Genomic DNA, 25,619 nt, shown 5'->3' with positions numbered 1-25,619 from the left:
ACGGGTCTACACCAAAATTTGATGATTTTAAATTCTGTGGAATCATTGAATTGAATATCTAATGCATTGTCATTTTGTTTATCTGGAGTGTCTGCAGGCATGGAGCCCCTCAGCTCCCATTGGCTGGGAACGGCAAACCACAGCCACAGGGAGCTGAGGGACACCATGCCTGCAGACGCTCCAAGTAAACAAAACGTCCCGACTCGCCAGCAGCTTACCTTGACGGCCGGGAGCCAAAGTTTGCCAACCCCTAAAATATAGGGTCGGCTTATGAAAAGGTCATACAGTTTTTGCTATTTTTACCTAACCATCTTGGAGTGTCAGCTTATAAACGAACAGGCTAATGAGCAAGTATATATGGTACATTAAGTACACCTCTACCTTGTTATAATGCCACCCAATATAACACGAATTTGGATATAACGTGGTAAAGCAGCGCTCTGGGGGGGTGGGGCTACGTGCTCCGGAAGATCAAATCAAGTTCGATGTAACGCGGTTTCACCTATAACACGGTAAGATTTTTTGGCTCCCAAGGACAGCGTTATATCGAGGTAGAGGTGTAGTCTGATTTTAATAGTGGTAAAATAGGTTAAGAGTTTTTGACAAACTGCTACATTTTTATCACTCCCTCCAAGTATTGTTCCTTGCCCTATAATGATGTAATTGACCAGTGCTCAAATGAGCAACTGCAGTAATCCTAGACTCTGGTGAACGATGGGCAAAGAGGCAAGGAATGTTTAATCCTAGTTTTTCATTGGTTTGTGTGGAATTCCACTGTAGATTCATCAAGGGAATCAATAGATTTCAGATGTTATAACTCTCTTGTAATTTACTTAAAGCTTTTGGAACACAAAATAATAAATTTAAAGCTATCCAAGTCAAGACATTAATTGGGCACCATGTTATAGAGACCTATAAAAATGCTCTGTATCTGTATAGTGTGGTTTTTGCAGTGCCTATCATTTTGTGTCTAAGGGTATGGCTACACTTACGGTTTGCAGCGCTGGTAGTTTGCAGCGCTGGTCATCCAGCTGTGTAGGAGCAGCGCTGGTGTGTGGCCACACTCACAGCTACCAGCGCTGGTGTGTGGCCACATTTGCAGCATTAGCAGCGCTGGTGGGAGTGATGCATTGTGGGCAGCTATCCCAGCATTCAAGTGGCCGCAACGTGCTTTTCAAAAGAGGGGGGTGGAGTGGGGTCTAGTGTGACAGGGAGCGGGGGGAGAGAGAGAGTGGATTTTTGGAGCCAACACTGTGTGTTTAGCTTCCTGACTTGAAAAATCAGAACATGTTTCCAACCCCTTAGTCTTAACTCTTAATTGCAAACAGCCTGCAGCCAACACGACTCCCCGCTGTTTCATTCCCTCCCTGCCTGCAATCTCATTTGATTGTTTACAGCCAGGTACAGATGATCACAGCAAACAGGAGATCTGTTTGTTTTTTAGATAAGTGGCAACTGCAACGGCAACGGAGCTCCGCACGGAGCTCGTTCACAACAAAACAAAGAGAGGCTGCATAACAAAACAGAGAGAGTAATTTATAAAAGCATTCTGGGATACACCTTATACCCTGGAGGCCAATCACAGCGCTGGTGTGTGGCAACACTTGATGACCAGCGCTGCAGCACCAGCGCTGGAATTCTTATTCCCCATGCTGAGTGAGGTGTACGGCCAGCGCTGCAGCCAGGGAGTTGCAGCGCTGGAAGTGCCCTGCAGGTGTGGCCACTTACTAATTGCAGCGCTGGTGGAGGCTTTCCAGCGCTGCAAATCGCCAGTGTAGCCATACCCTAAGCTTCTAACATCTGTTTCAGCCTTAGGGCATCATCTTAAATATCCAAACGTTGGCAATTTAATATATGCAGTTAGCTTACACTAAATGCATTATGTTGTGATTGAGAAATCAACTGCTGAAAATTGCTTAGTATTCTTAGTAATCCTGAATGAGCTTACTACTAATTTCTGAAGAAATAAACACTGATCATGAGACACTTTTAAAAAATGACTGAATTAAAACAAAAACAGCATTATACAATTTAATTTTTATTCCATTGAATATAACAATGCAAAATGTGTGGTGTTTATGCCAAGTGCCAAACTAATTAGAGTGTAAGCTCTTCAGGTCAGAGAGCATGATACCTAGCACATAAGGTCATTGTACTACTGTAAAACACATAACGGATATAAGTTGTACATGAGTTTTGTTTTCTGTCTATGTGTAATTGTACATACTTTTCTTCTATATCATGTGCCAGTTATGATTTCTTCATAATTTGTATAAATTGTCATTTGAAGAGGGACCTTTTTCTTGTATCTGTTTTATTTTCATGCTTGAGTTTAGTACTTTTTCTTAGCGGTGGAGTATAATATTGCTCTTGTAAAAACAAGGAACTGTAATCAATCAATTGTGTATAGTGGGCATTTAGATAGCTGAAATAGTTTAAAAGGGTAAATAGAGTAAAGGAGGTCATTAAGTATCTCTTAGAAATAATTGATTTTAATCTTTTGAATGTCTCAGATATTTTTCCAGTTATAGCAAAAGCTCTGCCAGGTTTCTGACCAATATTACAGCTATCATTTACTGTTTTGTTTTGAGGGGTTTTTTGTGTGTTTTTTTATCACATTTCCTCTCGATTTATATTCTGATTAGAAAACAATATACATTGTTGACTTAGGACATGTCTACACTGAGACGTCACACTCTGGCTTGTCATGTAGGAGTCTACAGCACATTAACTGACCGCTCACTGACTAGCTATGCAGACTGCTACTGTGCACTAATAGTTCCAGAGTGTTGTCTCCATGTGGGCAAGCCCTGAGAAGTCCGTCTGCTGCTTGAAGTTACACCAAAATTACAGTTCAGTCAAAATACCTTCCTGTGAGCAACTGAATCCCCATCACTGTTAAGAAAGGGTTAAAGGCCAGTTGGGTATATTCACTCCACATGGGTGGAAATTAGATAGTTATCAACCAGAGAGGGGGGACAAAAAAAATCCAGGGATAACTCAGCAGACACCTGGGCCTTATAAATAGGCTGAGAGAGTTCAGTGTTGGGGAGAAAGCCGCAGGAAGCAGGTGGGTCGTTGCTGCAAAGAGCCAAAGTGGCAGATACTGGTGGAGGCTAGAGGCCTCAGGAAGATTTAGACTCGGTGGGATAGTGCTTGAGAAACTGAGGAAAGGCAGTGAAACTCTAGGAAAAGGTTAAGCGCAGGGCCCAGAGACTACATTGATTTTTTGGTAGTTTGGATTACGCTTGAATGTTTTGTTAAACTGAAAGGGATTTGGACTAGTAGCTTCTCAGCCAGAGGGCTAAATGGCGTGCAAAGACAGGCAGCCTGCAGGGGGCTCTGTGTGGTCATAGTCCCCCTCAGGTTTGGCATGGCTGCTCTTCTGTCTCCATCTGTGGAGGGATGGATGGGCCAAACCTGAGTGGTGTTGTGACAATGTGTGTCAGGTCACAATGCTCGTAGCGGGGAGCAGAGCCAAGCCAATCAGGACAAAATATTGGCTAATGGTATGGATTCAGCTCAGAAAAGAAGTTCCTAAAAGGTGTGGTATCTGAAAACGTTCATATCTGAAATATCACTAAAATATGGAATGTGATATAGTGGAATAATTTTTATCTCATGTTATTTTAGGATTGTAAAATAATGCTCTAGTATTACTAGTGTATATTTGCATTTTGCTATTCACATTTGTGCAGCACAAAAAGAATGGGCTATTTTTAATACTGTAGATGTGGCCTTAATTGTATTTATGTGCACTGCACACAACTGCTAAGACCTGAGATTTTGCACTCAACAGATCCCTCTCTTTTGGTTCACTGGGCCTGGTAAAAGCACCCACAGTTTTAAAATTGTGCTGTTGTGCTCACTTCACATTGTCCTTGCTTAGATATTTAGATTGCCCTGTTTCCCTCTCCTGCCCCCCAGCCATACCTAAATGCTCCAGAACTCAGTTCATTCCTGATGGTTATCAATGACGAAGGAACCCTAGAACTGTGACCTCTACTCCTCAGTGTTCATCCTAGCTCATGTGAGGTATCAAAGTATTTCACCCCTCATATCCCTCCCCCCACTCTATTATATCCTTTGACTCTGGTGTCAGTTTCCTTAAATTTAAAAACAAAACACACCCCAACCTTGTGTTAGTCCTCAGAGGCACTGACATCTGACAGAGTTGTTTTAGAGCTGCTTGTGTAAACCACACCAGTCTTTCAGTCCCCTCAGAACAGCTAGAGTAATAGAGCTGCCTCTCTAATACTACCAGAGGTTTCAGAGCAGCTTGTGTGGCAGTTGGTGCACAGCTTTTGGGGAGCTCAAGTTCTCACTTACAGGTACATCAGAGGCATTCAGCAGCTTCAGTCACTTATGTCTCATTCCCTTTGGAACGTCACTGAGCTTCATAGACTGATCTTAATGCAAGGGCATCTTCGGTGCTCTTAAGGCCTTGCTCCTCCCCGTGTGCTTTATCTTTGAAGCACCAATGGCACACTTCTCAGCACATTTTCTGGATCATGTGTTGTGTGGTGTGTTTTCTGTCTGCTTCCCTTTCTCTTTCAGATTGAGAAGGGCCCCTGCAGCTTTAAAAAAGGTGGATGTGGTCATACAATATCCATAACAAGTAGGCATGACTGCTGTGTCCTGGTTCAGTGAGGATCACGATTGACTAGGATGTGAGATGATCACAGATGTCAGTTTGAGCCATTAGGTCCCAGAGGGAGCTCCTCCTTATAAATTCCAGTGCTTCTGATAAGTCTGGAGAGAATTTGGCCTTAAAGGAGTCAGAATTGATACCCTATGCTTCACATCAGGGCAGGCCTTAGGGGTGAGTGACCTGGGCAACTGCTGTAGTCAGGTGAGTATCATGGTGAAGAGGCAAGGGTCTCAGTTTCCCCCTCGCTGCCTGCGGGGTGCAGACTGGCATGACAGGAGCACCCACCTCCTTGCTCCAGAGCAGATACCCCCTGCTTGCCACCACACCTGGTTTCCCAGCCCACCTCCCAGTCCCACCTCTGACTCTGCAAGCTGATGAGCTCTTCCCCTGCACCCTCTGGGACTGTCCCAGCCTGGGCCATTCCACCTTCCATGGGTGGCCTGAATGAAAGCAGTGCTGCCCAATAGAAGGTGAGTTTGGCATCTCAGCCGGCCAATGGGAACTAGAAGTTGCTGGCCTCTTTTGGTTTGGGAGAGGAAGGGAGCTGAAATTGCAAGAGAAAAAAATGAGAAAGTATGTGGGAGGTGGTTTCCTGACCCCATGTCCCAGCTCTCAGAGGGCCTCCCAGGGCTTCCAGGTCCCAGAGGGACCCTCCCAATACCCTAGCTCCCAGGAAGCCCCTCTCTCTGCCCCCCAGGTGCCAGCCTCCCAGTTCACAGGTCTCCCCATTCTCCCCAGTTCTCAGGGTGTCCCCCAGGTCTTTGAGGTCCCACTCCCCTATTCCACACACTGACCACCCAGTTTCCCAGCTCTCAGGGGCTCTCCCCCTTTCTCTTGTTCATTCCAAAGGGAGGTGTCAGTGCAGAGGGTTGGAGATATTTCAGGAGTGAACCTTCCACCACCCACCCTAGCTGTCTCCAGTGCACTGGAGTGTTTGCATTTTAACCTTCCCTGCTCCCCCATAGCCTCCCTTCTCTGGAAGTTGGAAGGGGCATTTGAATATTGGGAATGCTCAGTATTGGGGTGTGGGGAAAGATCTGTCCTTTTGAAGCCCCCATGTCACTACCCCACCCCTGCCTTCCCACACAAGCAAACTATCTGTACTCCTCTGGTTCCCTCCCTGCTTTCTGGGGCTCTCTGGTCACCATGCTCCCCTGCCACCAAAGTCTGTGGTGCCTTCCTGTTGCTGTACCTTCCCTTAGGCTGCTGACCCGTTGTGGAGAGCCCAGGGAGGCACCGGGGGCTGGGGCAGTGAGGGGGTGGGTGGGGAGCCCAGGGAGGCAGCGGGGGCCAGGGACACCAAAATACCCAGGGCGCTATTTTCCCTAAGGCTGGTCCTGCTTCACATCAAGACTGAGTTGGCATTTTCTATGGGGGTGTAGGTCTGATGAGATAGATCCCATCATTCTACTTCCATCGTTTCAGAGCAATTAACTAGATGTACAGTATCAATATTGCTGTAGGGCAGTGAACATGTCCTCATCATGTGGCTCTTGAAGCTGATTTTTGTGGTTAAATGAGGCATCATAGTGCTTAAACTCATTCTGTACTATTAGGGCTCACAGGACTTTCAACTTGTAGCTGACTTTGCCAGTGAAGTATAGCTGTAGTTTTAAAGTAACTCACAATAAATTGATGCATTCTCTGGATGTATTGAGAGCTATGTTCCCTGATATCAACATACACAGATGGAGCTTCTGTCAGACCACTGTTTTGTCATGCCATAGTTGGTACAAAGACTTGGGAAAGAGCTTGGACACATTTCATTGCTACAAGAGTGGTCAAACTTAATATTTTTATCAGCCAACTGCCCTCTGCTGTCTGTGCCCTGTCGTGGTGAGACAGCTTGCATGCTCTAACGATCTCCAGAGTCTGGGTCAGCGAGGACTTTTTGCTCCAGCAGGTTCAACCATGCTGGACTGGTCTGTAGGGAAGTGGCCAGACACTCTGGCCCTCCAGGTTTGGGGGTTAGACACAGGGCTAATGACCCTGTCCCGTAAAAAAACAAAATATGTTACAGAAACTGTGGCAGAGAAATCAACCATTACTGTGTGTGATGGCCTTCAGGAGTCAATGACCCATATGACTGCCAGTGGTGAAAGCCAAAAGGAAACCACTGGCATGAAAACTGAAGTACTCAGCACCAACACAAAAATAAAACACAGGGACAATGTACGAAACAGGGAAGCCAGCTCAAGTCACAGCAGAGAAGAGACGCTACAACTTATGCATCCTGGGTGTCAGTGAGAACAGATGGACGGGATCAGGAAGATTAACAACAGCCTTGGGAGAAACTTTGTTGTATTCTGGCCAGGGTGATGGATGACTTCCTGAGGTTGTTGCCATCTTTTTGGAGAGGTAGTAGAGCGGTCCCTGCTTGAGTGGAAGTCAATCAGCAGCAGACTTATGAGAGCCAGATGGAAAGGGAAACAAAATAATATCACCCTGATTCAGTACTATGCTCCAACAAATGACAGTGATGAAGAAGCAAAGGACAAATTCTACCTTGCACTACAGGCGTAGTTAGAGAGAGTACCACACCACAACCTGACTATCATCATGGGAGACCTGAATGCCAAGGTTAGTAAGGACAACACAAACAACGACAGAGCAATGAGAAGACATGAGTGTGGCACCATGAATGAAAATGAAGAGAGGCTGATGTTGATTTCTGCAATATGAACGATGTAGTCATCAGCAGAACCCTATTTCAACATTCTGAAATTCACAGGCTGACATGCGGTTCTCCAAATGGCAGAAATAAGACCAGATCAACCCTACGATGATCAATGGCAAATGACAACACTCACTGACAGATGTGAAGGTGAGAAGGGAAGCAGATATTAGCAGCAACCACCACCTTGTGACAGCCTCCATCAAACTAAAACTGAGAAGTGTGGGTCCACCAAACAAGGAACATCGACATTATGATGTTGACAAGCTAAAATCCCCTGAAATACAGAAAGCCTTCATTCTGCAGTTAAAGAACAGGTTCTTCAAGTGATTGCTCCTATGCATTCCAGTTAGGTGTGCACGTGCCGCGTGCACGATTGCCGGAAGATTTTTACCCTAGCAACACTCGGTGGGTCGGCTGGGCGCCCCCTGGAGTGGCGCCGCTATAGCGCTAGATATATACCCCAGCCGACCCGTCCACTCCTCAGTTCCTTCTTACCGCCCGTGACGGTTGCTGGAACAGTGGAGTGCTCCCTTGACCTCCACAACCCTAGCTTTCACTGACTGTTTTTTGTACTTATTGTATATAGTTCTTTATTAATTAGTTAGATTAGTTGTTTAGTATAGATAGTTAGGGGAATTAGGGGGGCTTAGCCCTTCTTTTCCCAAACCGGTGCGGGCTCATGCCCAAGGCACCGGGATTTAAGCCTTGCTCGGCCTGTCAGCGGCCCATGCCGATTGGAGACCCTCACGACTCCTGCCTGCGGTGCTTAGGAGAGTCTCATCGCGCAGATAAGTGCCCTATTTGTAAATCATTCAAGCCGAGAACAAAGAAAGAGCGGGACTTTAGATTAAAGCAGCTCTTAATGGAGTCGGCACTTAGCCCTGCGGTGCCAACACCAACAGCTCCGCAGTCGTCTTCAGCACGGAGCGCCCCAGCGGTTCCCGACCGGTCCGGTACCGAGACTCTCAAAAAGCAGCAGCCGGCACTGACACCTCGGCACCGTTCCCTCTCGCCATCGGGGAAACGCAAGCCACAGCAGAAGTCCGTCAAGGCACCTGCGTCGGGACCGCTTGTCCAGCCGCCAGCGCCAGCTCCTTCGGCACCGGCTCCGACAGCGCATAGGCCATGCGTGGTACCGTCAACTCTGGCACCGACAGGGCTGTTGAGTCCGGTACCTAAGTGCTCCCCGGTGCGCACCGTGGTTGAGCTACCTCTCCCGTCGACGCCCGAGACTTTCTCGACGGCGAGAGAGCTAATAGCGCTCACTGAACCTGCGCATATCCAGCCCCTGGCACCGCCGGTGCGGGCTGTGAAGTCAGTGGGTAAGCCGGCTACCATGCGGCCTCCTTCCCCTGACAGGCGTGAGGAACGATACTCCAGGTCCCGCTCCCAGTCACGGAGGCGCTTTCGTTCCCGCCGTTCCGGATCTCGGCGCCGCTCGCAGTCCTGGTACCGCTCTCCATCGCGGTACCGGTCGCACTCGAGGAGACAGTCCCGGTCCCGCTCCACCGACCGGCGATATCGGCACCGTTCCGGATCTCGGTACCGGTCCCGGTACCGGTCACCCCGCAGCCGCTCCCGCCGTCGGTACACAAGATCCCGGTCGACCTCCCGGCACTGCCATGGTCGATGGTCCCGGTCTCGCTCCCGGCACCGAGATGGCCGGCACCGTTCCCCGGCACCGTCCAGGGACAAACCGGCAGAGTCGATGGGGCAGTCTCATGGCCTCTCCGCCCCACCGTGGCCTTCACGCCAGCCGTCCGTCTCCTCGCAAGCGGACAGCGCGGGGGATCAACGTACTGACCCACAAGGGCAAGACCAGGGGCCTCCACAATGGGGCTTTTGGACCCCTTGGGCCTATCATGAGGACCAAGGGGGGCCCTTCTCTCAACGCCCCAGGTCCTCCAACCATAGAGCACCTGAGGCCACGCTCAGCCGACCTCCTCCCTCCCCGGCAATAGAGGAGCCGCTACCAACGGGGGGCCAGGAGCATCCCCCTGTGGCAGAGACCTCACAGCAGGTGGACGAGCCCCCACCAGATACGCTGCTCCCGGGTCAGTCATCCTCCTCCTCACCGGACGAGGCCGTGGCAGGGGCATCCTCCTCGGGCCCTCCGCCGATAGACCTCCGAGCCCACCAGGACTTGCTCCGCCGGGTGGCCCAAAACAGTAACCTGCCGGTGGAAGAGGTGGCGGAGGACGATGACCCGGTGGTCAGCATAATCAGGGTGGACACTCCTCTTCGTGTCGCACTGCCATTTATACGCACGATACAACGCAATGCGAATACGATTTGGCAGTCGCCAGCTTCCATCCCTCCCACCGCTTGGGGGGTGGAAAGGAAATATTTGGTACCGTCCAAGGAGTATGAGTACTTATACGTACATCCGCCTCCATGCTCGTTGGTCGTACAATCGGTCAATGACCGTGAAAGGCATAGCCAACCAGCGCCAGCGCCCAAGTCAAAGGAGGCGCGGCGGATGGATCTCCTGGGCCGCAAGATCTACTCGGCGGGGGGCCTCCAAATGAGAGTCGCCAACCAGCTCGCTCTCCTCAGTCGGTACACCCATGACCTCCTGGTGTCTTTGTCAAAGTTTACGGAACTTGTACCATCTGCCTCCCGCCCGGAGTATTCGGCCCTAGTTGAGGAGGGTAAAAAGGCGTCCCGGTCGGCCCTTCAAGCCTCTCTGGACTCCGCGGATTCAGGAGCCAGGACTTCGGCCTCGGGGGTGACCATGAGGAGAATCTCGTGGCTGCAAGCCTCCACGTTGCCACCGGAGGTCCAGCATACGATTCAGGACCTCCCGTTTGATTGCCAGGGTCTGTTCTCAAACACGACAGACTCGAGGCTTCAGACCCTTAAGGATGGTCGAGTTACTATTCGCTCCCTGGGCATGCACACGCCGGCTACCCAGAGGAGACCTTTCCGACCACAGCCTTACCGTCCGTTCAACCAGCCCAGGCCGCGCCCCGACAATCGGCGCAGGGGCAGAGTGAACCGACGTAGACAGTCGGGCAATCAAGGGAACCAGTCCCAAGCGCCCTCCAAACCTCCCTTGGGCAATAAGCAAAACTTTTGATGGGACGGGCCACCAGTTTATTTACCGGATCCTTCCCCATTATTTTTCAACCGCCTCTCCCAATTCCTACCGGCGTGGTCCCAGATAACAACGGACAACTGGGTACTTCGCATAATACAGTTTGGTTACCGACTCCAGTTTATTTCGCCCCCTCCCTCCCATCCTCCCTCCCCGTCCCTCTTCAGGGACCCCTCTCACGAGCAATTCCTCTTACTCAAGGTTCAGTCTCTGTTGAGTTTGGGTGCCATAGAGGAGGTGCCGGACAGCATGCGGGGCCGGGGATTTTATTCCCGATACTTCCTAATCCCCAAGGCGAAGGGAGGTCTACGTCCCATACTCGACCTCCGAGAGCTCAACAAATATCTACTCAAGCTCAAGTTCCGCATGGTAACCCTGGGGACCATTATTCCTTCCCTGGATCCGGGAGACTGGTTTGCCGCCCTCTACATGAGGGACGTGTACTTCCATATTGCAATTTATCCTCCTCATCGATGCTACCTCCGCTTCGTCATCAACAGCATGCACTACCAGTTTACGGTGCTCCCCTTCGGCCTCTCCGCAGCACCAAGGGTCTTCACCAAGTGCATGGCGGTGGTTGCAGCAGCCCTTCGCCGTCGTCGCATACATGTTTACCCGTATCTCGACGACTGGCTGGTCCGCGGGTCATCCCAGCAGCGCGTAGCACGCCAAACCTCCGAGATCCTGGGCCTGTTCCAAACTTTAGGCCTACTGGTCAACGCCGAGAAATCTATCTTGGCCCCAACGCAGAGGTTGGAATTCATCGGCGCGGTCCTGGACTCAAACTTAGCCAGGGCCTGCCTCCCTCTGCCTCGACACCAGACGATGGCTGCCCTCATCCGCGGCCTCCAATCTTTTCCTACAACAACGGTGCGGACCTATCTCAGCCTCCTGGGCCATATGGCAGCATGCACCTTTGTGACCATGTACGCGAGACTGCGTCTTCGCCCTTTTCAGGCTTGGCTGGCGTCGGTGTACCGTCCGCACCGGGACCCCATAGATATGGTAATCACAGTCCTGAGGTCGACCTTCGAGGCGCTCAACTGGTGGCTGGACCCGGAGGTGGTATGTGCCGGAGTTCCATTCCGCCCACCCCAACCCTCCGTCACCCTGACCACAGATGCCTCGGCAATGGGCTGGGGTGCACACCTGGACACCCTGCACACCCAGGGTCTTTGGTCACCCCAAGAGCTCTCCCTCCATATCAATGTCAGGGAGCTGCGGGCGATTCACTTGGCGTGTCAAACCTTCCGCGCCCACCTTCAAGGTCGATGCGTGGCCGCGTTCACGGACAACACGACAGCGATGTTTTATGTCAACAGACAGGGCGGGGCTCATTCCTCCCTGCTTTGCACAGAAGCGTTGCACCTGTGGCATTTCTGCGTAACCCACTCGATTCACCTGGTAGCATCGTTTCTTCCGGGAGTCCAGAACACGTTGGCCGACCATCTGAGCAGGTCATTCCTCTCTCACAAGTGGTCGATCCGCCCCGATGTTATCCACACAGTTTTCCAGCGGTGGGGCTTTCCCCGGATAGACCTGTTTGCATCCAAGGAGAACAGGAAATGCCACCAGTTCTGCTCCTTCCAAGGTCGCTCTCCCGGCTCCCTGTCGGATGCATTCCTCCGGTCCTGGACGGGTCACCTGCTCTATGCCTTCCCTCCGTTTCCCCTCGTGCACCGAGTTCTGCCGAAGCTCCGCAGGGACAGCGGCCTCATACTCGTCGCCCCAGCCTGGCCGAGACAGCACTGGTACACCCTGCTGCTCGACCTCTCTGTACGGGACCCTACGCCGACCTGGGACCTGAACTTTGTCCTATCCAAGCTTACGGGAGCCCCCTTTGAGCCCTTGGCCACATGCTCCCTGCTCTACTTGTCATGGAAAACTGCCTTCCTCGTCGCTATTACTTCAGCGAGACGAGTTTCTGAGCTCCGCGCCCTAACGGTGGACCCGCCGTACACCATTTTCCATAAAGACAAGGTGCAGCTTCATCCACACCCGGCCTTCCTCCCAAAGGTGGTGTCGGCTTTTCACGTGACTCAGGAAATTTTCCTACCCGTGTTTTTCCCGAAGCCGTACTCATCACGTTGCGAACAACAGCTTCACACCCTGGACGTCCGTAGGGCCCTCGCCTTTTATATAGAATGAACAAAACCCTTTCAGCGTTCGCCCCAGCTATTCGTAGCAGTTGCTGATCGCATGAAGGGCAAGCCAGTGTCCTCTCAGCGGATCTTGTCCTGGGTGACCTCGTGTATTAGAACATGTTACGAACTTGACCATATTTCGGCTAGCCGCCTTACCGCTCACTCCACGAGAGCACAAGCCTCTTCGATGGCGTCCCTGGCCCATGTCCCAATCCAAGACATCTGCCGCGCAGCCACATGGTCTTCCATCCACACCTTCGCGTCCCATTAGGCGCTGGTACAACAATCTAGAGACGATGCAGCCTTTGGCTCAGCGGTTTTACACTCTGCCATGTGTCTCTCCAACCCCACCACCTAGGTAAGGCTTGGGAATCACCTAACTGGAATGCATAGGAGCAATCACTCGAAGAAGAAAAGACGGTTACTCGCCGTTGTAACTGTTGTTCTTCGAGATGTGTTGCTCCTATCCATTCCAGACCCGCCCTCCTTCCCCACTGTCGAAGTAGCCGGCAAGAAGGAACTGAGGAGCGGACGGGTCGGCTGGGGTATATATCTAGCGCTATAGCGGCGCCACTCCAGGGGGCGCCCAGCCAACCCACCGAGTGTTGCTAGGGTAAAAATCTTCCGGCAATCGTGCACACGGCGCGCGCACACCTAACTGGAATGGATAGGAGCAACACATCTCGAAGAACAACAGTTACAACGGTGAGTAACCGTCTTTTCAGGCACTTGCAGACCTTAATGAAGAGGAGGGGAATGCAAATGAGGAGATCAACAAGAAGTGGGATAAAATAACAACAATCTATAAACAGAGCAGTGAAGCCTGTCTAGGCTACAGGCAGAAGAGGAGAAAGGAGTGGATTACACCCAACACATGGAATACCATAGAGCCCTGAAGAAAAAAGTTTTAGACACAAAATCCCAGAAGCTAAAGGACAAATACCACAAGAAGTAGTGCAAGGCACACCAGGAGGTCAAACGCCTTGTGAGAGCGGACAAATGACATTATATTGATACTTTGGCAACACAAGCAGAGGATGCAACTGCTAATGGTGAACAAGGAACCGTCTACCAAATGACATGGCTTATCAGTGGCAAACGGGAAACACCAACAAACATTCTCATCAGGGACAAACAAGGCCACTTACGGACAACAGAAAAAGAACAAGAAATGAGGTGGACAAAGCATTTCAAAGAATTGCTGAACAGGGAGCCACCTATAGAGGAAGCAAACATTCAGGAGGCAGAAGATCTTGATATCAGCACAGACACCCCAACTAAGAAAGAGATCATTCAAGCCATCAAATGCTTAAGAAATGAGAGAGTTCCTGGCAAGGATAACTTGAATGCAGAATTGTTCAAGGTAAATCCTGAGTTAGCAGCATCTATCCTGGCCCCTCTATTTACATCTGTCTGGGAAAGGGAAGAAGTGCCAGATGAGTGGACCAATGGGGTTATAGTGAAGATACCAAAGAAAGGAACCCAATGATTGTAATAGCTGGCATGGTATCACACTTTTATCTAAACCTCGTTATCTCTAGCTTGCTTCTTGCTTGCTTATAAATACCTGCCCCTGGAAATTTCCACCACTTGCATCCGAAGAAGTGGGTATTCACCCACGAAAGCTCATGCTGCAAAACATCTGTTAGTCTATAAGGTGCCACAGGATTCTTTGCTGCTTCTACAGAACCAGACTAACACGGCTACCCCTCTGATACTTGACACTTTTATCTATGCCAAACAAAGGTATTGTGTAAGATCATAGTCCAGCATATATCAGAGGCAGTTGATAGCATTCTTAGAAAAGAGCAAACCGGTTTTTGAAAAGAGCCTGGATGCACAGACCAGATTTTTACTCAATGAAACATAATAGAACAATGCTTAGAATGGCTACGGCAACTCTACATAAACTTCATAGACTTTGAGAAGGCTTTTGATAGCATTCACAGGACCAGTCTATGGCATATTCTGCAGGCATATGGAATCACTCTATATAATCAGCATCATCAAAAGCTTCTTTTCCAACTTTACATGTAGTGTTGATCACAGTGAGCTCAGTTTTTGAAGTCAGAATAGGAGTACATCAGGGGTGTGTCATGTCTGCAATCCTCTTCAGTATTGCCATCGACGGGGTAATGCGGCGTACAACAAAAGACATGTCAAGAGGTATTAAATGAACACCCTTCTCATCCCTTAAAGGCCTGGACTTCGCAGATGATCTCGCTGTCCTATCACATAAACAACACCATATACAAGAAAAAACAACTGGACTCAACACATTCAGCCAGCAGATTGGACTGAAAATCAACCGCAGTAAGACAGATATCATGACCTTTAATATTGGCTCACCATGAGCAGTACAGATAGAGGATCATGCTCTCACCAATGTAGAAACATTCATGTGCTTGAGCAGTGCCATCAGCCAGAACAGTGGAACAAGCCAGGAGATTCAGAACAGAATCAGTAAAGCCAGGAACACCTTTAGGAGCTCAAATACAGTCTCTGGAAATCTTCAAAACACAACACCAAAACCAAACTCAAGATTTATCTGAGCTGTGTATTTTCAATACTACTTTATAGTGCAGAATGCTGGGGAATGACAAAGTCTGACATGTCCCTAACTGTCTTTATTCCATACAACCTGCCTCAGAAAAATCCTCATGAAGACTGGTGCCCCACCAGTATTGGGGGAGGGCGGCACCAGCTAAAGGGGAGACATGGGATCTCCCCACGTGTCTCCACCCCAGCCCAGGGCCCCCGTGCTCTCCCCACCCCCTTCCCACCCAACATTACCTGTTGGGGGGGATTTCTGTCCACCCGCTGTGCCAGCTCTTTCTGGCAGCCAGAGCTGGGCAGGGAGCAGGAAAGAGCCACTCTTGGCTGCTGCCTGGTGCAGTGCAGCTGCTTCCTGGGAGAGTGCCTGGCTGTGGCAGCAGCAGGCTGCCTCCTGCCCGGCTTAGCTTCCAGGATAGCAGCTGAGCAAGTCAGAGCCACCTCCACACCCAGCATACTCAGTCTGCTCCTGTCCCCAGAAGCTAAGCCAGAGCAGGGACCAGCAGCAGGCCACTCCATGCCCAGGTTCAGCTTCTGGGGGTAGGAGCCAACTCTGAGCATGCCAGAAGCTGAGCCTGGGTGGGGGGCAGCCTGCTGCTGCCACAGCCAGGTGCTCTCCCCATCAGCCAAGACACTGCACTGCACCGCACCAGGCAATGTGGCTAAAAGAGGCTCTGGCCCCACCCCTTCCTCTCCCCGCCTGGATCGGCTGCTGGGAGGGCACTTGACCCTTCATGATTCTCCCATGCGTCACCTCCCTACAATCTCAAACCAAGACCTATTCACACAGTGCAGCCAAGCAGATATGAGCACCATCATTACCAGGAGGCGCTGGAGGTGGATTGGCCATGTGCTTCAGATGGAAATTGATTCCACCACCAGAATAGCATTAAGGTGGACACCTGACGGCAAGCGAAAACGAGGCCACCCAAAAACAATGTGGTGAAGACTGGGGCACCGCTGGGGAACCATTGAAAGACTTGCCAGAAACAGTCAGGAGTGGAGGAGCTTCATCGCTGCCCTAAATGCCAAAGGCGTAATGGGAATATGATGATGATGATAAACTAGATCATTTCAAAATGTTGTATCCATTAAATCTCTTAAGATGCTGCTTTTAAAAAGTTCATGAGCTAGACCTGTGGGAACATGATTCAGTGACTTATCTACAGTTATCTGTTATACTATAATAGAAATGTTACACTACAAATAGATTTACTCTTTTCAAGAAAACATTCTTTTAAAACATTACCTGATTTGATAACTTGACATATTTCTTAAAGTAGACATTAATATTTTTAAATAGCAGTACAATGTGCTTGAGAAAAATGGTCTTGAATAGCCATATATTTTCTTTTTTACAGCTCCTGGTTAGATAATAGTGAAAAAAGTGCAATAAAGAAGCTGAGAAAGAGCTTACCACTTAGGGAAGAACTAAACCGTTTAAAAGATGAACTCACTCATCAGCTACAGCTCTCTGATATCAGGTAATGAAGTACAGAAGATCTAACTTAAAAGGGTCAAAACAAGCATAATTTACAATTTTGTAAGGCCACATAGACTAAAAACAAAATAATGCAGTTAAACTTTAAAAAATATATTCCAGCAAAATGTCTATTTTATATGTAGTCATAAATGCAGTACTCCACTGAATACGATTATATTTTCATCAGACTTGGATGGGACTAAAAATTTGCATTTACAATAACTGAACTAGACCTAGTCTTATTTATGAGTCAGGAGATTGTACTACCTAGTAGCATGGTTGCCAATTCAGGAAAACACTTAAGCATGTGCTTCGGTTCTATTGTAGTCAATAGGACCTAATCACATGTTTAAGTACTTTGCTGGATAAAATTGCTTTCCTGAATTGGAGCTTGAGCTTGCTTATATAACTAATTTAGCTTAAACAACTTAGCGTCTCTTTCGATGCTGCATATGGTACTTATTGACAACCTGTGAAGACTTAGTAAAGATATTGTTGTCCAAAATATCAGAAACAAGAGTCCATGGAGGGAATATTGTAATAGCTTTAAAAAGCAGGTTCTGTACTTGGATTTCTTTATTCCAAAATATTTCTTAGAAAATACAAGTTGTTAATATTTGAGAACAAAAATGCATCTCTTCAGGGTATGTTGTGAAAGCTTTGCGTTAAATAGCTTTCAGGTTTGTTTAGTGCAGTAACATGGGGTTTAAAGCCAGAAGTGCCCACCAGATCATCTGATCTGACTTTCTATATATCACAAGCCACACCACCCAAACTGCTACATTTTTATCACTCCCTCCAACCAAAAATTCTCCTTATTAGACCCTAAGTTCCTGACTCACTTTGTATTATTGAATTTCATCCCATTTCTGTCACTCCAGTCTTCAAGGTCATCCAGATCTTCCTGTGTAATGTTCCAATCTTCCTCTGTATTGATGATGCCTCCAAACTTAGTATCATCAGCAGATTTCATTAGCGCGCACACACTTTTTGTGCCATGGTCATTAATAAAAATATTGAAAAAGATTGTTTCCAAGACCAATCCTTGAGGAACTCCACTAGTAACCTTCCTCCAGTCCAATAGTTCACCTTTCAGCATAACCCATGGCCTTCTCCCCTTTTAGCCAGTTCCTTATCCATCTTACAGATCATGTACTGATCCCCATCTTTCCTAATTTAACTAATAATTTCTCATGTGGTACTATATCAGATGCTTTACTGAAGTCCAGGTATACAAGATCTATTCCATTTCTCTTACCTAAAATAATTTATTTTCTGAAAGAAGATCAGATTAGTCCGATTTGATCTACTTTTAGTAAATCCATGTTGCATTACGTCCCTTTAGCGTTTTTTCTCCCACGAGCTTGCTCTTTCCTTCACAATTTGTTCTAAAGCCTTACATACTAGTTACAGACCTGCTAGTCTGACTGCCTAGATCACTTTTTTTACCTTTCTTAAATATAGGTCTGACATTAGCTATTCTCCAGTCATATGGGATTAGCCCAGACTTTATTAAAAATCCTTGCTACTGGACTAGCAATCTCATGTGCCAGTTCTTTCATATTTTGGAATCTAAATTATCCGGGCCCCTGATCTGAGCATGTTAAGATCTCTTTTTCTTCCACCTCAGATGTGGTAATTTCCATTTCTACACACACACTTTCATCAACTATAGTGCTTTCATGCACATGTTCCATATTATCATCCTTATTGAAAGCCCACAATGAATTCATTTAGTTTGAGCCATATCTAGATTCTTTAATTTCCTTCCCATCCTTGCTGCATAGCAGCCCAACTCCACCCTCCCTTATTCTATTTTTATATAAACTAAAAAGATTATTTTAATTCCCTTTGCAAGAGTTAATTCATCTTGATTTTTAACAATTCTAACAATTCTTAGATTTTTCTAACCTCCAGATGTAGCTTTCTTTATTGATCAACCCTTTTTTTCCATTCCTTATAAACTTTCAGCTTACTCCTAATAATCTTTTTGAGGTTGCTATTCTTCCAGCTGGTGTGGAGCTTTTCCCTACAAGCTTTTTTTCTTTGCTTGGGATGCAAATTTCAGATAACTTTTGTATAGTTGTGTCATAGGGCAGTCTCCTGACAGTCATTTCCAGCCTCAGCGATTGACCACCACAACTCCAAATCATCTTAAACACCACTGTGCTTTATATTCCTTCAAAAGGCCACAGCCTGGAGCGTTATTTACATACTGCTTACAGTCAGTAGCCAGCTTCCTCACTTGCTTCTGGGGAAACAGCGGAGTATTAAGAGCAGCCAGTCCTGTCTACTCCTGCCTTCCTTCAGGCTCCCAACACTCCACCCTAGCACTTCCTTCCTGTCTGCTTATATAGTCCCAGCTGCAGGGGTTTCTTCCACCCGATTAGCCCCTGAGCTGTATCTTTACTCAATTAATTGGCATGCTCTGCCAACTACTTGTCTTTCAGTCAGGTCCCAATTAATGTATACTGGTGAGGATTTGAGTGACAGGGTGCTGAATCAACTCATAACTCAGAATGCTCTGTTAGAAGTTGATTTTGAAGAAATTCCAAGCCTCCTCCACATTTAAGTCCTTGAACTTTTCAGTTGACTTCTTTAACTAATTCCCTTATTTTCCCAAAGTCTGCACTTTTGAAATAAAAGGTCATAGTTAACGAGCTGATTTTGATTAAGTTTAAATTAAATGGAAGGATAATCAGCTCATGATCACTTGATCCAAGGTTAGTTCCTAAGACTAGCTCTTCTATGAAATCCTCACTGCATAGTAAAACCAAGTCAAAACAAGTTGATGGAATCTTTCTGAACATTGAATAAAATTGCTTGTTTGTGGTTTTTAATTTTTCTTTCATAGTCTGTTATCAAAATACTGTAATACTATATTGTTACATTTTGTGGAAAGTTAACATTTTAATGAAAAAATTTTTACAAGAAAATGCTTCCTGTTCAGAATTTTTTCTAACTGAGAAGTAATTGAATCTTAATGGGAAACTGCTACTTCCACCTCTTATAGGTCAATGTTAATACGGTTGGAGGCTTTAAAAGTAAATAATGGGCTAGATCCTCAGCCATTCCAAGCTTATGCTTGGGACATTTGAGCAGAGGGTGCAGGGTCTAAGCCACCCACCTTTTTTGTGTCCCCAATCCTGGAGCTACTGAGGGTCAAAGCAGCCTCAAAGTGTAACATGGAGTAGCTCTTAGGCTGATCTGAGTTATGCCTGCTGTAGTTGTCCCATTAGGGCTCTTGCATGGTACCATCCCTCTGTCCCCCGATGCTGAATTGCTACGCTGGCTTTATGCTAACTGAATAGGATGCTCACATCCTATTCACGTCCTATTCTGTGGTAACAGTCAGTTTTATGTTTGAGGCAGTTTTAAGTACACTGAAAAGGGACCTGGGAAAGCTGAAGATCTGGCCCATAACTGTAAACTGTGTTAACGTAATGTGGAGGGTATAGTGACCAAGAAACCTTAGAGTTTAATAACTATCTGAAACATTATCCTTAACTTGCCTGTTCTGTGTCAGTGTTGAGGGGATCTCAAAATTGTGAATGATTTTTTTTTAATATACACATGCTGTAATACCTGAACAGAAGGTGAATTAAAGTTAATGTATTTTTGTGGGTTTAATTATAGGCACATTTTGATAGCAGCAAAAGTTATCCTAATGTCTCTTAATTAAATATTGTAAATCATAAACATTTATATGAATACAGCTTTGAAAAGGGCAACAAAAATAAGGGGTATGGAATGGCTGCCATATGAGGAGAGATTAATAAGACTGGGACTTTTCAGCTTGGAATAAAGACAACTAACGGCATATGAAATCTGTACATGAAGTCTATAAAATCATGACTGGTGTGGAGAAAGTGAATAAGGAAGTGTTATTTACTCCTCATAACATAAGAACTAGAGGCCACCAAATGAAATTAATAGGCATCAGGTTTTAAACAAACAAAAGGAAGTATTTTTTTCACACAATGCACAGACAACCTATGGAACTCCTTGCCAGAGGATGTTGTGAAAGCCAAGACTATAATAGGTTTCAAAAAAGAACTAGATAAATTAATGGAGGATAGGTCCATCAATGGCTATTAGCCAGGATAATCAGGGATGGTATCCCTAGCCTCTGTTTGCCAGAAGCTGGGAATGGGCAACAGAGGATGGATCACTTGATGATTACCTGTTCTGTTCTTTCCCTTTGGGGCACCTGGCATTGGCCACTGTTGGAAGACAGGATATTGGGCTAGATGGACCTTTGGTCTGACCCAGTATGGCCGCTGTTATGTTTTTATGAATGGATAACTTACTCTGGCTGGACATTCAAAGGGTATGTCTACCAGAGTAGTTCGATTCTACTTAAATCGAATTTGTGGAACCGATATTACAAAGTCGAATGTGTGTATCCACACTAAGGACAGTAATTCGACTTTGTGAGTCCACACTAACGGGGCAAGGGTCGACACTGGAAGCGGTGCACTGTGGGCAGCTATCCCACAGTTCCCGCAGTCCCCGCTGCCCATTGGAATTCTGGGTCGAGCCCCCAATGCCTGCTGGGGGAAAAAATGTGTCGAGGGTGGTTTTGGGTAACTGTCGTCATTCAACCGTCACTCCCGCCCTCCCTCCCTCCCTGAAAGCGCCGGCGGGCAATCAGTTCGCGCACTTTTCTGGTGAGTGACAGCGCGGACGCCACAGCACTGCGAGCATGGAGCCCGCTGCAATCATCGCTGCAGTTATGGCCGTTGTCAACTCCTCGCACCTTATCGTCCACCTTTTTCACAGTCAGATGCTGAGAAATCGGGCGAGGAGGCTACGGCAGCACGGTGAGGACATGAAGTCTGAGAGTGGCACAGACCTCTCACAAAGCATGGGACCCCGCGCCGTGGACATCATGGTGGCAATGGGTCATGTTCATGCTGTGGAACGGCGATTCTGGGCCCAGGAAACAAGCACGGACTGGTGGGACCGCATAGTGCTGCAGGTCTGGGATGAATCACAGTGGCTGCGAAACTTTAGGATGCGTAAGGGAACTTTCCTTGAACTGTGTGAGTTGCTGTCCCCTGCCCTGAAGCGCAAGGACACCCGGATGCGAGCAGCCCTGACTATGCAGAAGCGAGTGGCCATAGCCCTCTGGAAACTTGCAATGCCAGACAGCTACCGGTCAGTAGCGAACCACTTTGGCGTGGGCAGATCTACCGTGGGGGTTGCTGTGATGCAAGTAGCCAACGCAATCGTTGAGCTACTGCTCTCAAAGGTAGTGACCCTGGGAAACGTTCAGGTCATCATAGATGGCTTCGCCGCGATGGGATTCCCAAACTGCGGTAGGGCTATAGATGGAACTCACATCCCTATCCTGGGACCGGACCACCAGGCCAGCCAGTATATTAACCGAAAGGGCTACTTTTCAATGGTGCTGCAAGCACTGGTGGACCATAGGGGACGTTTTACCAACATCAACATCGGATGGCCGGGCAAGGTTCATGACGCGCGTGTTTTCAGGAACTCTTGTCTGTTTAGACGCCTGCAGGAAGGTAGTTTCTTCCCGGACCACAAAATAACTGTTGGGGATGTGGAGATGCCTACAGTGATCCTCGGGGACCCAGCCTACCCGCTAATGCCCTGGCTCCTGAAGCCCTATACAGGCGCCCTGGACAGTGACAAAGAACTCTTCAACTTCCGGCTGAGCAAGTGCAGAATGGTGGTGGAGTGTGCTTTTGGACGTCTCAAGGGGAGATGGAGAAGCTTACTGACTCGCTCAGATCTCAGCGAAACCAATATACCCATTGTTGTTGCAGCTTGCTGTGTGCTCCACAATCTCTGTGAGAGCAAGGGGGAGACATTTATGGCGGGATAGGAGGTTGAGGCAAATAGCCTGGCTGCTGATTACGCCCAGCCAGACAGCCGTGCGATTAGAAGAGCCCAGCGGGAAGCGCTGTGCATCCAGGAGGCTTTGAAAGCTAGGTTCCTCAGCGAGCAGCGTGACCTGTGACTGTTCAGTTTGTTCCCCCCTTCCAACACACGTTTAAAAATAAAATACATGGAACTTTGTTAATTAACACTGTTTTCTTTATTACTGATTTCGCGGTAAAGGGTTGAAACTGGGACGCAGACTGTGGTGGGTAGGGTGTGTAGTGATGTAAAGACCGCTTCTAAACTCGAGGAATGACAGGCTCCTGCTCCTAGAGCGGTCCGCAGTGGCGGACTGGTTGTTTCAACGGAGCCTGCCACCCCTCCTTTTCGGGACTCTGTGTGTGGGGGCTATGTGACTTTGTGGCGGGGGAGGATGGTTACAGATCCCCTGCTGCATGGCTCTGTGATCCAGGATAAGGACCGCTGCATAAGATCTCTAACCGCCCTCCCCGGCCACAAAGTCACATAGCCCCTCCCCCAACAGAACATGAAAACCACCTCCCAGACTGACCAGGGTGCCTAGTGACTGCACTGTGTGTGTGACCTGCTGCTGAACCTGCCCCCGTATCTGTACCCTGGTAAAGGTGACTGTCCTGTCCAATTACCAACCTCCTACCCCCCCCTTCAAACAGTCTCCTCTAAAAGAACATGACGGAAACAGTAATTAACAGAAAAGTATTTTTTATTATCAACTAGACAGTTAGGGGATGAAACTGGGATTGGGGCTTGGGTGAGGCGGGAAGGAAAGGACTTATCAAAATTTTGGGAATGAGAGCCTTCTTGTACTTGAGTACTCTGCAGGGGTGGAGTGACAGTTTTCATGGCCCCTGCCGCCCCTCCTTCTTGGTACTTTGGGTGAGGGGGGTATGGGACTTTGTGGCGGGGGAGGGCAGTTAGACATAGACTGCAGTGGGGCTCTGTCCTCCTGCCTGCGGTCCTGCAGAACATCCACAAGGCGCCGGAGCGTGTCCGTTTGCTCCCTCATTAGTCCAAGCAGCGTTTGAGTCACCTGCTGGTCTTCCTGCCGCCACCTGTCCTCCCGTTCGCTGTGTGAGCGCTGGTACTGCGACATGTTCTCCCTCCACTGGGTCTGCTGGGCCACCTCGGCTCGGGAGCAGCCCATAAGTTCTGAGAACATCTCGTCCCGTGTCCTTTTCTTTCGCTGCCTAATCTGCGCCAGCCTCTGTGAGGGGGATGCCGGGGTAGGTCGGGAGACAGTCGCAGCTGTGTGATGGGAAAAAGGGAGTGAATTCCTTACAAAGATTCATTTTTGCGAACAATGAACATAGTCTAGTCTGTCTCTGTGAACAAGACCATGCACAGCACCTATCTCATGCGCACTCAGGACAAGGTCGACTTTTCGGCCTTCGCATTCAGTGCTTGGGGTCTTGCAGTGGAGATCAGACAGGCGGGGCAGGACAGCAGAATTCGTGTAGCAGGCAGACATGGTAAGCCGTAGACTTTTGGCTGCTTAAAACTTAATTTATAGCAGTGCCCTCCTTTCACAGTCAAAGCAATGCTCCTAGCGTTGGCCAGTTCCTGCTGCCGGCAATCCGGAAAGCATGAACTCTGCCCCTGTCCCACCCCCTCGCGGCTGTCCCCGGGAAAGATCCCTGTATGCTGCCCCTGTCCCGCCTCCACCACGTGGCTGTAAACCGCCGGTTACAGTTATGTAAAGGAACAGGCAAGCAGTCCCAATACTAACATTCCCCTAATTCAAAGCAGGTCACCATGAGCGAGATCACCCTGATGAGGATCAGTGACATAGATAAAGACCGCATGTTGCGTGAAAGCCAGCAAAAACCAGGGCCCTATGCCGCCATGCTCGTCGAGGCAATGATACCCGAATACCTGATAGCCTGGCGCGGAAAAGTGTGCTACCACGGAGGACGCAATAAGACCACTCTCCCCAGGAACCTCATGCAGAGGCTTTTCAATTACCTCCAGGAGAGCTTCGTGGAGATCTCCCATGAGGATTTCTGTTCTATCCCCGTACATATTGACCTTCTTTTCACATAGTTAATATTCCTGTTCTGTTAAAAATAAATGTTTACATGTTTAAAGCACTTACCGACTGATCCTTCCCCTGATTCAGGGTCCGGGATAACGGCTGGGGAGGGTTGGTAGGGGATCTCCGTGAGGGTGATGAAGAGATCCTGGCTGTCGGGGAAATCAGCGTTGTAAGCGCTGTCGCCTGCCTCCTCGTCCTCATCTCCTTCCTCATCTTCCCCATCCGCGAACATCTCCGAGGAACCGGCCGTCGACACTATCCCATCCTCAGAGTCCACGGTCAGTGGTGGGATAGTGGTGGCGGCCGCACCTAGAATGGAATGCAGTGCCTCGTAGAAACGGCAAGTCTGGGGCTGGGATCCGGAGCGTCCGTTTGCCGCTTTGGTCTTCTGGTAGCCTTGTCTCAGGTCCTTGATTTTCACGCGGCACTGCGTTGCATCCCGGCTGTATCCTCTCTCTGTCATGGCTTTGGAGATCTTCTCGTAGATCTTCGCATTCCGTTTTTTGGAGCGCAGCTCCGAAAGCACAGACTCATCGCCCCACACAGCGATCAGATCCAAGACTTCCCAGTCAGTCCATGTTGGGGCCCTCTTTCTATTCTGAGATTGCATGGACACCTCTGCTGGAGAGCTCTGCATCGTTGCCAGTGCTGCTGAGCTCGCCACGATGTCCAAACAGGAAATGAGATTCAAACTGTCCAGACAGGAAAAGGAATTCAAATTTTCACGGGGCTTTTCCTGTGTGGCTGGTCAGAACATCCGAGCTCGGACTGCTGTCCAGAGCGTCAACAGAGTGGTGCACTGTGGGATAGCTCCCAGAGCTATTAGCGTCGAATTCCATCCACACCTACCCTAATTTGACATGGCCATGTCGAATTTAGCGCTACTCCCCTCGTCAGGGAGGAGTACAGAAATCAAACTAAAGAGTCCTGTATGTCGAACTAAATAGCTTCGTTGTGTGGACGGGTGCAGGGTTAATTCGATTTAACGCTGCTAAATTCGACATAACCTCCTAGTGTAGACCAGGCCAAAAAAAACTAAGACTCTGCTTTCTGCAAGATATGATGCAGGAAATTTGTTAGAGATGTTTTTCTT

At 48.4% G+C, this 25,619-nt stretch overlaps 1 protein-coding gene across 8 annotated transcripts in view; it reads left to right on the top strand.

The window, feature by feature from the left end:
* Positions 1-25,619, top strand: part of TCAIM (T cell activation inhibitor, mitochondrial) — a 58,004-nt gene that overhangs the window by 16,009 nt on the left and 16,376 nt on the right. For 7 of the 8 annotated variants that reach the window (XM_039524476.1, XM_039524481.1, XM_039524475.1 and 4 more), the window contains one exon: positions 16,484-16,606. The exons of the other annotated variant lie outside the window; for it this stretch is intronic. In XM_039524476.1, the coding sequence (XP_039380410.1) occupies positions 16,484-16,606 (123 nt within the window). The remainder of the gene's footprint in view (positions 1-16,483; positions 16,607-25,619) is intronic. 8 annotated transcript variants of the gene reach the window in all.

This window comes from Mauremys reevesii, linkage group 2, assembly GCF_016161935.1.
Source record: "Mauremys reevesii isolate NIE-2019 linkage group 2, ASM1616193v1, whole genome shotgun sequence".
In the NCBI taxonomy this organism is placed as follows: Eukaryota; Metazoa; Chordata; order Testudines; family Geoemydidae; genus Mauremys; species Mauremys reevesii.
The sequence above is the reverse complement of the archived record's forward strand: the minus strand, read 5'-3'. Positions and strand labels throughout refer to the sequence as shown.